This window comes from Stenella coeruleoalba, assembly GCF_951394435.1.
Source record: "Stenella coeruleoalba genome assembly, chromosome: 15".
Classification (NCBI taxonomy): Eukaryota; Metazoa; Chordata; class Mammalia; order Artiodactyla; family Delphinidae; genus Stenella; species Stenella coeruleoalba.
The window spans coordinates 66,299,025-66,311,874 of NC_137161.1; the positions used below are offsets into that span (position 1 = coordinate 66,299,025).

Sequence of the window (12,850 nt, forward strand, 5' to 3'; positions counted from 1 at the left end):
AAAATGACACCTCATTTATAAAAAAAAAAAAAAACTTCACCAAAACATTAATTCTCTTCTCCTTTTCTTTTACAGGTATCTTTTAGCATTTGGGTTTTCACATTCAGTCTTTCCACGCTGCTGCTTCCTTCCACTTTGTTATTTCAAATTAGTATTAACTCTTGCATTATGATGTTGCTAATTAACTCAAAAACGCTTTTCTTTCAGGGCTGCCAAGACTAAAAATAGATTCACTCATATAGCTTCATTAATTAATAACATGCTTTACCAACCTAACATTTTTTGTTAAGTAATCAAATATTAAAATTTTTTAAAAAGAAAAGAAGGGCTTCCCTGGTGGCGCAGTGGTTGAGAGTCCACCTGCCGGTGCAGGGGACACGGGTTCGTGCCCCGGTCCGGGAGGATCCCATATGCTACGGAGCGGCTGGGCCCGTGAGCCATGGCCGCTGAGCCTGCGCGTCTGGAGCCTGTGCTCCGCAACGGGAGAGGCCACAGCAGTGAGGGGCCCGCATACCGCAAAAAAAAAAAAGAAGAAAAGAAATATGTATGACTTCCATACAATATATAAAAAGAATAATACACCATGTCCACGTGGGGTTTATTGGCGGAATGCAAGGTTGATTTAATATTTGAAAATCAAGCAATGTAATATAGTCGAAAGAAGGAAAATCACATAATGTAAATTGATGCAGCAAAAGCATCTGACGAAATCCAATACCCATTCATGATAAAAATCTATAAACAAACTAGGAATACAAGAGAACTTCCTCAGTCTGATAAAGGGCACCCTATAAAAACCTACACTGACATTACATTTTTGTATGTGTTAAATATGTACAGCTTTTTATATGCTAATCATACAAAAAAAGTGGTTTAAAAAAATAAAAGCAAAAAACCCATTATACTTAATGGTGAAAGATGGAATACTTTCTCCCTAAGATCAGAAACAAGGCAAGGATTTTTATTCTCATAACTCAATTAAGAGAAAGACAGCTGGAAAAATTCCAAAATACTTGGAAATTAAGCTACATACTTCTTAATAACGCATGCGTCAAAGAAGAAATATCAAGAGAAATTAAAAAATATTTTGAGCTAAATGAAAATAAAAATTAACATCAAAAGCTGTGGGATGTCACAGCCAATATAATACTCAATGGTGAAAAGCTGAAAGCATTCCTGCTAAAATCCAGAAGACAAAGATGCCCACTCTCATCACTTCTATTCAACATAGTATTGGAAGTCCTAGGCACAGGAATCAGACAAGAAAAAGAAATAAAAGGTATCCAGACTGGAAGCAAAGAGGTAAAATTGTCATTGTATGCAGATGACATGATACTCTATATAGAAAACCCTGAGGATTCCACTCAAAAACTACTAGAACTGATAAACGAATTCAGCAAGGTAGCAGGATACAAGAATAACATACAGAAATTGGTTGCATTTCTTTACACTAACAATGAAATATCAGCAAGGGAATGTAAAAAAAAAAATCCCTTTTAAAGTCGCATCCAAAAAAATAAAATACAGTAAGTCCCCTACATACGAACCTTCAAGTTGCGAACTTTCAAAGATGCAAATGTGCATTTGCATGTCCAATCACGTAAGTCAGTTCATGTGTCTGGCATATATTGTCACGTGCGTGCATCTTCTACAAGTGGTTGTGCTTTTGTGTACCTTACTGTACAGTACTGTAGAGAGTACAGTAGTACAGTATCACTGGATCATTTTTTCAAGTGGGTAGATAGAATTGAATCCAGCAAGGAACCAGAACCTGTGCCATCAGCGTCAGGCGTGAGTGACATTGCAGCTCGCCCTCCACCTCCTATTGCTGAGGATCCTTCAGCTCTACCGTCTCCCACCTCCTCTCCCTCCTCCAGTCAGTAACTCTTCTTGCCTGTTCAGTCAGTGCCAGCGCCTGTGTGGCAGCTGTTGTACTGCACTGCTGTACTTTTCAAGGGACTGTACTGTAAGATTTAAAATGTTTTCTTTGTTTTTTGTGTTTGTTTGTTATGTATTATTTGTGTGAAAAGTATTATAAACCTAGTACAGTACAGTACTATGTAGGCGATTGTGTTAGTTGGGTACTTAGGCTAACTTTGTTGGACTTACGAACAAATTGGATTTACGAACGAGCTCTCAGAACACAGCTCGTTCATATGTAGGGGACTTACTGTATGTAGGAATAAACCTGAGCAAGGAGGTGAGAGACTGAGAACTATAAAACATTAATAAAGGAAACTGAAGATGATTCAAAGAAATGGAAAGATATCCCATGTTCTTAGACTGGGAGAATTAATACTGTTAAAATGGCCATACTACCCAAAGCAATCTATACATTTAATGTGATCCCTATCAAATTACCCATGACTTTTTTCACAGAACTAGAACAAATAATCCTAAAATTTATATAGAACCATAAAAGACCCAGAATTGCCAAAGCAATCCTGAGGAAAAGAACAAAGCAAGCGGCATAACCCTCCCAGACTTCAGACAATACTACAAAGCTGCAGTAATGAAAACAGCGTGATTATTGGCACAGAAACAGACATATGGAATGGAACAGAATCGATGGCCCAAAAATAAACCCGCACACCTACAGTTAATTAATCTTCAACAAAGGAGGCAAGAATATACAATGGAAAAAAAGACAGTCACTTCAGCAAGTGGTGTTGGGAAAGTTGCACAGCCACATGTAAATCAATGAAGTTAGAACACACCCTTACACCATACACAAAAATAAACTCAAAATGGATTAAAGGCTTAATATAAGACATGACACCATAAAACTCCTAGAAGAGAACATAGGCAAAACATTCTCTGACAGAAATCGTACCAATATTTTCTTAGGTCAGTCTCCAAAGGCAATAGAAATAAAAGCAAAAATAAACAAATGGGACCTAATCAAACTTATAAGTTTTTGTATAGCAAGGGAAACCATAAACAACATGAATGACTGACAAGGGCTTAATTTCCAAAACATACAAACAGCTCATACAACTCAAAAACAAAAAACCAGGGCTTCCCTGGTGGCTCAGTGGTTGAGAGTCCTCCTGCCGATGCAGGGGACGCGGGTTCGTGCCCCGGTCTGGGAGGATCCCACATGCTGTGGAGCGGCTGGGCCTGTGAGCCATGGCCGCTGAGCCTGCGTGTCCGGAGCCTGTGCTCCGCAACGGGAGAGGCCACAACAGTGAGAGGCCCGCGTACCGCAAAAAACAAACAAACAAAAAACCAAACAACCCAATCAAAAAATGGGCAGAAGCACTAAATAGATATTTCTCCAAAGAAGACATACAGATGGCCAAAAAGCACATGAAAAGATGCTCAATATAGCTAATTATTAGAGGACTGCAAATCAAAACTACGATAAGGTACCACCTCACCGGTCAGAATGGCCATCATTAAAAAATCTACAAATAATAAATGCTGGAGAAAAGGGAACCCTCCTACATTGTTGGTGGGAATGTAAACTGGGGCAGCCACTGTGGAAAACAATATGGAGACTCCTCAAAAAACTAAAAACAGAGTTGTCATATGATCCAGCAATCCCATTCCTGGGCATATATCCAGACAAAACTATAATTCAAAAAGATACATGCATGGCTTCCCTGGTGGCACAGTGGTTAAGAATCCACCTGCTGATGCAGGGGACACAGGTTCTAACCCTGGTCCAGGAAGATTTCACATGCTGTAGAGCAACAAAGCCTGTGCACCACAACTACTGAGCCTGCGCTCTAGAGGCCATGAGCCACAACTACTGAGCCCATGTGCCACAACTACTGAAGCCTGCGTGCCTAGAGCCCATGCTCCGCAACAACAGAAACCACTGCAATGAGAAGGCTGCACACCGCGACAAAGAGTAATCCCCACTTGCTGCAACTAGAGAAAGCCCATGCACAGCAACGAAGACCCAAAGCAGCCAAAATAATTAATTAATTGATTGATTGATTGATTAATTTTAAAAAAGATACAGGTACCCCCATGTTCATAGCAGCAGTATTCACAATAGCCAAGACATGGAAAAAACCTAAATGTCCATCAACAGATGAATGGATAAAGAAGATGTGGTACATATACACAATGCAATATTATTCAGCCATAAAAAAGAATGAAATAATGCAATTTGCAGCAATATGGATGGACCTAGAGATTATCATAGTAAATGAAGTAAGTCAGAAAGAGAAAGACAAATACCACATGATATCACTTTTATGTAGAATCTAAAATATGACACAAATGAACTTATCTACAAAACAGAAACAGACTCACAGACATAGGGAACAGACTTGTGGTTGCTATGGGGGAGGGTGGTGAGGGAGGGATGGATTGGGAGTTTGGGATTAACAGATGCAAACTATTATACATAGGATAGATAAACAACAAGGTCCTACTGTATAGCACAGGGAACTATATTCAATATCCTGTAATAAACCATAATGGAAAAGAATATGAAAAAGAATGTTATATATAACTGAATCACTTTGCTGTACAGCAGAAATTAATGTAACATTGTAAATCATCTATACACCAATAAAATAAATTTTTAAAAAGTTGTGGGATATAGGGAAAGAAGTATTTAGAGGGAAATTTATAGCATTGAATATATATATTAGAAAAGACCTAAAATCAATAATCTATGCTTCCATTTTAGGAAACTATTAAAAAAGAGCATATTAAATCCAAAGTAAGGGCTTCGCTGGTGGCACAGTGGTTAAGAATCTGTCTGCCAGTGCAGGGGACACGGGTTCAAGTCCTGGTCTGGGAAGATCCCACATGTTGCAGAGCAACTAAGCCCGTACGCCACAACTACTGAGCCTGCGCTCTAGAGCCCACGAGCCACAACTACTAAAGCCCACGCACCTAGAGCCTGTGCTCCACAACAAGAGAAGCCACCACAATAAGAAGCCTGTGTACCACAACGAAAGAGTAGCCCCCACTTGCCGCAACTACAGAAAGCCCGCACACAGCAACAAAGACCCAACGCAGCCAAAAATAAATAAATAAAAAAATTTATTTTAAAAAAAAATAATAAAAAAATAATAAATCCAAAGTAAGCAGAAGAAAAGAAATAATAAAACGAAAACCTGGTTCTTTTCAAATATCAATAAAATTGATAAATAGCTAGCTAGGCTAACAAAGAAAAAAGAAAAGACACAAATTACTGACATCAGAAATGAAAGAGGAGACATCATTGTACATCTCATGGACATTAAAAGGATAATAAAAGAAGACCATGAAATACTCTATGATCACAAAGTTGATAACCTAGATTAAACAGACCAATTCCTTGAAAGATACAATTTGCAAAATTCACACAAGGAGAAACAATCTGAATTGGCCTATATTTATTTAAGAAATTGAATCAATAATTAATAACTTTCCAAAACAGAAAGCATCAGTCCCAGATGATGGTGAATTCTGCCAAACATTTAAGAAAGGAAAAATACCAATTTTTGTACAATCTCTTCCAGGAGACAGAAGCAGAAATACTTCCTAACTCATTCTATGAGGCCAGCACTATCCTAATACCAAAACCAGACAAAGACATTACAAGAAAAGAAAACTAAAGATCAATATCTCTCATGAACATAGATGCAAGAATCCTCAACAAAATGTTAGCAAATTGAATCCACCTATATATATATTATATATTAACATATATATATATAATTATACACCACAGTCAATTGGGACTTATTCCTCGCATGTAAAGTTGTTTCAACGTTTGAAAATCAATTAATATAATTCATCACGTCAACAGGCAATTGAAGAAAAATCACATGATCATATCAATAGATTCAGAAAAAGCATCTGAAAAAATCCAATACCCATTCATAATAAAAACTCTCAGCAAATAAAGGATAGAGGAGAAATCCCTCAACTTGATAAAGAACATCAGAGGAGAAATCCCTCAACTTGATAAAGAACATCTACAAAAACCTACAGCTAATATCATACTTAATGGTAAGAAACCAGAATCTTTCCTGCTAAGATGAGGAACACAGCAAGAATGTCCCCTCTCACCACTCCTTTTTCAACAGCATTCTGTGGTAGTCCTAGATAATGCAATATGACAAGAATAGAAAATAAAATGTATACAGACTGGGGAAGAAGACATAAAACTTTGTTTGCAGGTGACAGAATCACTTACATAGAAAATATGAAAGAACCAACAGCAAAAAGAAACCTCCTGAAACTAATTCACAGTTATAGCAAGGTTGCAGTATACATGGTTAATACACAAAAGTTAATTGCTTTCCTATATATTATTAATGAACAGTGGATTTGAAATTAAAAACATATCCATTTACATTAGCACCCCCAAAATTGAAATACTTAGGTGTAAATCTGACAAAATATGTACAATGTCTATATAAGGAAAACTATAAAACTCTAATGAAAGAAATCAAAGAAGAAAATAAATGGAGAAAAATTTAATGTTCATGGATAAGAAGATTCAATATTGTCAAGATGTCAGTTCTTTCCAACTTGATCTATAGATTCAACACAATCCCAACCAAAATCCCAACAAGTTTTTTTTTAGATACTGACAAAGTGATTCTAAAGTTTATATGGAGACATAAAAGACCCAGAATAGCCAATATAATATTAAAGGAGAAAAATAAAGTTGGGGGACTGACATTATCCAGCTTCAAGACTTACCACATAGCTACAATAATCAAATGTGGTATTGACAAAAGAATAGACATATAGGTCAATGGAACAGAAGAGAGAGCCCAGAAATAAGATCCACAATAGTCGACTGATCTTTCACAAAGGAGGAAAGGCAATACAATGGAGAAATGAAACTTTCCAACAAATAGTTTTAGAACAACTGGATATCCACATGCAAAAAAATGAATGTAGAGGGACTTCCCTGGTGTCGCAGTGGTTGAGAATCTGCCTGCCAATGCAGGGGACACGGGTTCGATCCCTGGTCCGGGAGGATCCCACATGCCATGGAGCAACAAAGCCCGTGTGCCACAACTACTGAGCCTGTGCTCTAGGGCCCGCATGCTGCACCTACTGAGCCTGCACACCACAACTACTGAAGCCCACATGCCTAGAGCCTGTGCTCCACAACAAGAGAAGCCACCGCAATGAGAAGCCCGCACACTGCAATGAAGAGTAGCCCCCACTCGCCACAACTAGAGAAAGCCCGCATGCAGCAACGAAGACCCAATGCAGCCAAAAAAAAAAAAAAAAGAATGTAGATGGAGACTGTACATCCTTGACAAAAGTTAATCAAAAATTAATCAAAATGGATCATGGACTTAAATGTAAAATGCAAAACTATAAAACTTCTAGAAGATAACATAGCAGAAAAATCTAGATGACCTTGGGTTTGGTGATAAATTTTTAGATACAATGCTAAATCTAGGAAAGAAATGACAAACTAGACTTTATTAAAATTAAAAACTTCTGCTTTGTGAAAGACACTGTCAAAAGACTGAAAAGACAGGCCAAAGACTAGTAGAAAAAATTGCAAAAGACATATCTGATAAAGGATTGCTGTCCAAAATATATAAAGAACTCTTAAAACTCAACAGTAAGAAAACAAACTTAATTTAAAAATGGGCAAACCCCCTCCCCCAACCCTAACTGTTTTAGTATACACTAGCAATGACCAATTAGAAACTGAAATTTAAAAACATATAGCTCTATAAAAAGAAATACATATAAATTTAACAAAACACATATAGGATCTGTACGCGAAAACCTACAAAACATTGACAAAAAGAAGTCAAAGAAGAGCAAAATAATTAGATATACAACGTCCATGGATTGGATGATTCAATTAAAGATGTCAGTTCTTTCCAAATTGATTTAACACATTTCCAATCAAAATTCCAGCAGGTTTCTTGTATATATAAATAAGCTGATTCACAAATTTTATGAAAAAGATATAAAGACAAAGGCACTGTAATAGTCATAATAAAACTTGAAAAAGAGATTGAAGTTATATGACAGTCTCAAAAAGACAAAACTATAGTAACAATGAAGAGATCAATAGTTGCCAGGTGTAGGGAGAGTGTGATTATGAAGTGGTACTACAAGGAAGTTTATGGAAGTCATGGAACTGTTCCATTTTCTGATTGTGGTGAATCAATATATATGTTAAAATTCATAGAACTGTATGTCAAAAATATCATTTTTACTGTATATGAATTTAAAAAATAAAATATAAAAAATTTAAAATACATTGTCTCTTTCCAACAAAAAAACTTGCTACATTATAAATACTTCCTTAACACCAGAACTATTTTGTGCCTGAACCAACAAAAAGCATCACGCTTAAAGGTGACACTCTGGGGACTTCCCTGGCGGTCCAGTGGTTAAGACTTTGCCTTCCAATGCAGGGGGTGAGGATTTGATCCCTGGTAGGGGAGATAAGATCCCACATCCCTCGGGGCCAAAAAACCAAAACATAAAACAGAAGGAATATTGTAACAAATTCAATAGAGACTTTAAAAATGGTCCACATCAACAAAATCCAAAATAAATAAAGGTGACACTCTGGAAGAATTCCCATTAAAATCACGAATAAGACAAAGGTGCCATTATTACTACTGTTTAATTTGGAGGTGCTAGTCAACACAGAAAAGTGAATTTTAAAAGGGGTGTGAAAGTGATAAGGTAAAATATCTTAAATGTATAGATATGATCGAGTACTTCAAAAACTAAAAAGCATCAATAAAAATATTATTCAAGGGCTTCCCTGGTGGCGCAGTGGTTGAGAGTCCGCCTGCCGATGCAGGGGACACGGGTTCGTACCCCGGTCCGGGAAGATCCCACATGCCGCGGAGCAGCTAGGCCCGTGAGCCATGGCCGCTGAGCCTGCGCGTCCAGAGCCTGTGCTCCGCAATGGGAGAGGCCACAACAGTGAGAGGCCCGCGTACCGCAAAAAAATATAAATAAATAAAATAAAATAATAATAAAAAATAAATAAATAAAAATTATTCAAAACGGAAAATTATTTAAATAAGGTGGCTTAGTAATAGAGAAAAAGTGGGAGGGCAAATGAACAACCTTTTATAAAGTAAGGAATTCAACTGACCAATTTTTTTTTTGGTTTTTTTGGCGGCACGGCATGCAGGATCTTAGTTTCCCAGCCAGGGATGGAACCCCTGCAGTGGAAGTGCAGACTCTTAACCACTGGGCCGCCAGGGAAGTCCCAAGAATGCTTTTTAATAATGAAAAAGCATACTTAAAAGTTGTGAAAAAGAAAATACCACTTTAAACATCAAATGAGCAAAAAAAGTTCTTAAAGCTATTACTTCCCAAGTTTGTTGAGGGTATGAGGAATGGGCCCTCAAATACTGCTAGAAGAATAATAAATTAAAACATGTAACTTTTCTGGAAGGCAATACCAATAACAAAAGCATTTTCTAAAATCCTAATAATTTTTATTACATCCCTTTGATCTAGCCGTTTCACTTTTGGTAATTTATCCTAAGAAAATGATCATTATTGTATACTGAAAATTGGCAACAAAGATGTTCATCACAGTTGTTCTTATAATATCAAAGCACTGGAATTTTCCGGTGGCGCAGTGGTTAAGAATCCACCTGCAAATGCAGGGGACATGGGTTCGAGCCCTGATCCGGGGAGATTCCACATGCTGTGGAACAACTAAGCCTGAGCACCACAACTGCTGAGCCTGCACTCTAGAGCCCGCGAGCCACAACTACTGAGCCTGTGTGCCACAACTACTGAAGCCCGCGTACCGAGAGCCTGTGCTCCGCAACAAGAGAAGCCACCGCAATGAGAAGCCCATGCACTGTGACAAAGAGTAGCCCCTGCTCGCCGCAACTAGAGAAAAGCCCATGCGGAACAACGAAGACCCAATGCAGCCAAAAATAAATAAATTAATTAATTTTAAAAAATATTGAAGCACTGGAAATAAGCTAAAGGCTCAACTCTGGAGGTCTCAGATTTTGTCCTCTGCTCCTAAATACTCTACCCAGGTGATGTCATTGATGGTTTTTAATTGTACTCTTACATATCAATTATTCCCCAATATAAATCCCACCCCCACTATAACTTCAATCCAGACTGATATACTGAACCGCTGATTAATCTTCCCATTTGGATGTTTGCAGACACCTAACTCAGTGTATTGAAGCTGATGTTTTTTTCCCAACAAATCTGTCATTTCTCTTTTTCAGTGATGGCCTTATCCACCAGACTGCCTGAGCTAATAATCTGGAATTCACCCCAGGTGCTTTCCTCTCCCTCACTGCTCCCTGCCCCATATCAGATCAATCATTCAGTCCTGTTGACTCTACCGCCTCAATCTCTCTCTAGTGTCCAGGACCTATAGTAAAAGAGGTAGTTTACAGACATCTATGGCACTCTGGCCTTTCTTGCGTCCGCGTAATAGGGGAACTGCCGTCTTATTCTCCCACCACCTGCCTCTCTGAGTCACTACCCAACCCATGGCTGTGGGTGGCTGCCTATTCTATTTCACCCTGGCAATAGATCTGGGGCTTTGATCCCCACCTTCCATCATTATCACATCAGAAAAATTTAACTATTGTTGCCTTAATCCAGACAATGAGAATATGAAAAAAGTCCAGCCAGAATCTGAGGTCCCAATCTTATTTCAGAACTGGCTGGGTTGAATCTGCTACCCCATCGCCATCCTGACCCAGCAGAGTGAGAATGCGGTATACCATTCATCCATTCCTCCGACTTGATGCTAAACTCGTAGGCTGTCGTCCACAGCTGCTCGTAAGGCACTTTGTTGGTCATCACGCTTTGTAGAAGAGGGAAGGTACTCTTCTCCTTTTCCAACAGCTCCTCCTCCTTATTGATCAACTGCAGGGCAAAAGGGGATGCTGTTTATTGGGTGGGTGGTTCTCCTGGACCCTAGAAGCCACCATGGCAAGTTCCCCAGTGCTTTGAAAACCAAGTTGAGGAAGATGCGTGTTCATCTGGAGAGTAAGACAGGGAAATAAGGCATGAACTCAAGCAAGAATTCCCTGTGCTACCTCTGAGGGCCATGGCAGCTGAGATCTAGCTGGGGGAAACTTTATGATAATTTTCCACTTGCTCCATCACTTTGGCTCCAACTGTATCATATCCATATCCCCATTTTCCCAATTTTCATATGTACTTTAGTTAAAGTACATATGAAACTGTTAACACAATGTTGCCTTCTTGTGCTGAATTGCCTCAAAGGTAAGAACTTTAATGATTAAAGAACTTACTAGTGAACTTCAGGGCAAGTTACTTAGCTTCTCCAAGACTTAGTTCTCCCATTTTAAATAGGGATAAATGAAGATACAGTACCTACCACAAAGGTTTATTATGGATATTATTAAGTGATATATCACACATGAAGTCCTTTGCACATTGTGCACATAATACATGCTCAATAAACGTGAGCAATTATTCCATTATAATTCTTCTTTGTGTACTCAGTGACTAACAAAAAAGCTGGTATAATGTAGGGGTGTGGAAAAAGGTAGTCGAAAGCACCAATGAAAGAACTGGTCAATCAACTAATACTATCCACCTGACAGGTGATGTTAGGAAAACACAAAACCAAGGGCCAGAACCAACAGAGCAGTACAGTCATAAGTTCCCATCCCAAGACCCCAAACCTCAAATTCCACCAGTGCTTGATCTAGGTTCTTTGAAAGCTCATTAAGCTTTTCAACATTGCTCTTCATTTCTTCTGTGGTCATCACTTCACGTTTCCTAAAACCTTCCAGTTCCTTGTTGTAGCCCTCAAGTTTTGCCTCAAATTCTAAGCATCTGAAAGTAAAGACAGCCCAGTCACACTTGGACTTTCCATTTATCAGCATTGCTCACCCAATTCAAGCCTGGGGAGAATTTGATCTTCTGATACAATATATGTAAAACTTATATAAATATATGTTATTATATATAATTTGTAATCCCACCTCCCAGAGACAGCTGCTTTGAACCTATGGTGGTTAAATATTTCCAGATGTTTCTCATATAGGTAAATATATATCAAAAATATATAATACATATGCTATATAATATATACATGTATAAAATTTATGTATATACATATTATTCATTTATCCATTAGGTATTTATTATTAAGTGCCTAATATCAAGAACTGCTCTAGGCATCAGGAATATATTTGTGAAGTACACTATGAAGCTCCCTACCCTCATGGAGCTTGTATTTTAGTTTGGGGAAACCCAGACAGTAAACATATATGGATGGATGGATGAATGGATGAATGGAAGGACAGATGGATGGATGGATAAATCCATACATAGATAAAAATGAAATACTTCTGATAGTGATAAATGTTCTGAAGAAAACAGAACAGGGCAGAGTGCCTAGTGGATGCAAGTGAAGGGCTACTTTAGCCAGAGTGATCAGGGAAGACTTTTCCAGAGATTTATCTACTTCATCCATATTATCAACAAAGCAGTTCTCAAATTTACTTCTCCCTTTTCCTAACGAGGTAGATTAACACAGTGTTAAGTGGACAGGTTCTAGAGCTGGACAGGTTAGGTTCAAGTCCCTACATTGCAACACAGTAGCTACATGACCTTGGTCAAGTCCTTTAACCTCTGTATGCCTCAGCTAAAGAAAACAGGGATGGATAAAGTACCTACTTTAGTATTTAATAAGCTAACATATACAAAATGCTCAGAATTAAGCCTGGTACATAATGATCACTATAAAAATGTTTAGTCTCATTCACTAGAATTTAAACTTTATCAATGCAGTTTTAATCTCCTTAATGCCTTTTTGTATCTCCAGCACTTAGAAGAGTGTCTGGCATAAAACAATCAATACTCATTGAATGAATAAGGGGATTTGCCATTCAGAACAGCTATAGTAACACACCATAAATTT

The 12,850-nt window shown here is 38.0% G+C and overlaps 1 protein-coding gene across 1 annotated transcript in view; it reads right to left on the minus strand.

Moving 5' to 3' along the window:
- The window catches only part of DNAH3 (dynein axonemal heavy chain 3), a 189,277-nt gene that overhangs the window by 123,722 nt on the left and 52,705 nt on the right, over positions 1-12,850 (minus strand). Inside the window, exons 16-17 of the mRNA XM_079946098.1 lie at positions 11,607-11,760; positions 10,674-10,818 (exon numbers count right to left, since the gene is read on the minus strand). Of these exons, the coding sequence (XP_079802224.1) occupies positions 10,674-10,818; positions 11,607-11,760 (299 nt within the window). The remainder of the gene's footprint in view (positions 1-10,673; positions 10,819-11,606; positions 11,761-12,850) is intronic.